The following is a 1215-nucleotide window of genomic DNA, read 5'->3' on the forward strand; positions in this document are numbered from 1 at the left end:
TCTGTAACTCTTTGTCTCTATTGTCTCACATTGTCCTAATTCAAATTGTCCAAATTATTATTACTCTAATTGCATTACTATTTTTATAACCACTTTATTACTATTAAACTTTTACAATTTTAAAAACAAGTGATTGGCGTTTTTCACACTTCTGGATCACGGAGTCAATGCTAATTATTACCTGGCTGGGGGCCTGCTACCACAAAAACGGGCTTAAACAGCCCCCAATCAGGGATGGGGTGGTATCCACACAGGGATTCATGGCATGGAATTGTTTGTAAGCAAAACAAGCGGGTTTATTTGGGAGTTTCCCGCTCTGCAGCACTCACCGTCCTTTTTCCGGTAGGCTGGGAAGGGCTCGGAGGGCAGCTCGGCAGATTTCCTCCACCTGCTCAGCAGCTCTTCCACAAACCAGTTCTTCTTCCCGTCCGTGCCCTGAACAAGGTCAACAACGTACTCGCGGATCTCCTCCTCGTTCGTGATGGACAAGATGTACCTAGGGCGGGCCGGGGTGGATTAAAATGGGTGAGGGGGAGGATGGTCCGCGCTCCCATCGCACAGGTGTGACATTTATCTTTCCTTTTCCATCAGGTTTCTGTGGAGACCGTGCTAAGGCCATGGCAGGAGGTGGAACGATATGATCTTTAAGATCCCTCCCAACTAAGAGCAGCCTGTGATTCTGTCACCTCACATCCCACCTCCCGCCGCTTCTCCTATCCGAATCTCCACCCGAGCGACAACCCCGGGCAAACTCCCGACAGCTGCTCTGGCACACCGTGTTTCCTCCGTGCTGCACCGAGGAGCCCCTGCCGCCCGGCCCCGGCCCCGCTCACCTCACCACGTCGCGCAGGCCCCGCTCACCTCACCACGTCCTCGCCCACGTCCAGCCCGAAGTCCCCGCGCAGGTGTTGGACGCACCAGGCCAGGAGCGCGCTGGGCGCCGCCATCTTCCGCGGGGGACGGGAAACGCCGCCGCACCGCCCGGCACCCTCCCCTTCCTTTTCCCTTCCCCCCGGGAACGCGGCCGCGGAGCGCCAGTTCCGTGGCCAGTTCATTCAAACCGGGAATGGTTTGGGTTGAACGGGACCGTAAAGCCCCATCTTCATTCCATTCCATTCCATTCCATTCCATTCCATTCCATTCCATTCCATTCCATTCCATTCCATTCCATTCCATTCCAACCCCGCGCTAGCCATTCCATTCCATTCCATTCCA

At 54.8% G+C, this 1215-nt stretch overlaps 1 protein-coding gene across 1 annotated transcript in view; it reads right to left on the reverse strand.

The window, feature by feature from the left end:
- Nucleotides 1-997, reverse strand: part of TRIP4 (thyroid hormone receptor interactor 4) — a 30259-nt gene extending 29262 nt beyond the window's left edge. The window contains 2 exon segments of the mRNA XM_005425885.2: nucleotides 330-496; nucleotides 862-997. Coding sequence (XP_005425942.1) covers nucleotides 330-496; nucleotides 862-947 — 253 coding nt within the window. The 5' untranslated portion in view covers nucleotides 948-997.
- Between the last annotated feature and the right edge of the window lie 218 nt (nucleotides 998-1215).

This window comes from Geospiza fortis, unplaced genomic scaffold, assembly GCF_000277835.1.
Source record: "Geospiza fortis unplaced genomic scaffold, GeoFor_1.0 scaffold317, whole genome shotgun sequence".
Taxonomy (NCBI): Eukaryota; Metazoa; Chordata; class Aves; order Passeriformes; family Thraupidae; genus Geospiza; species Geospiza fortis.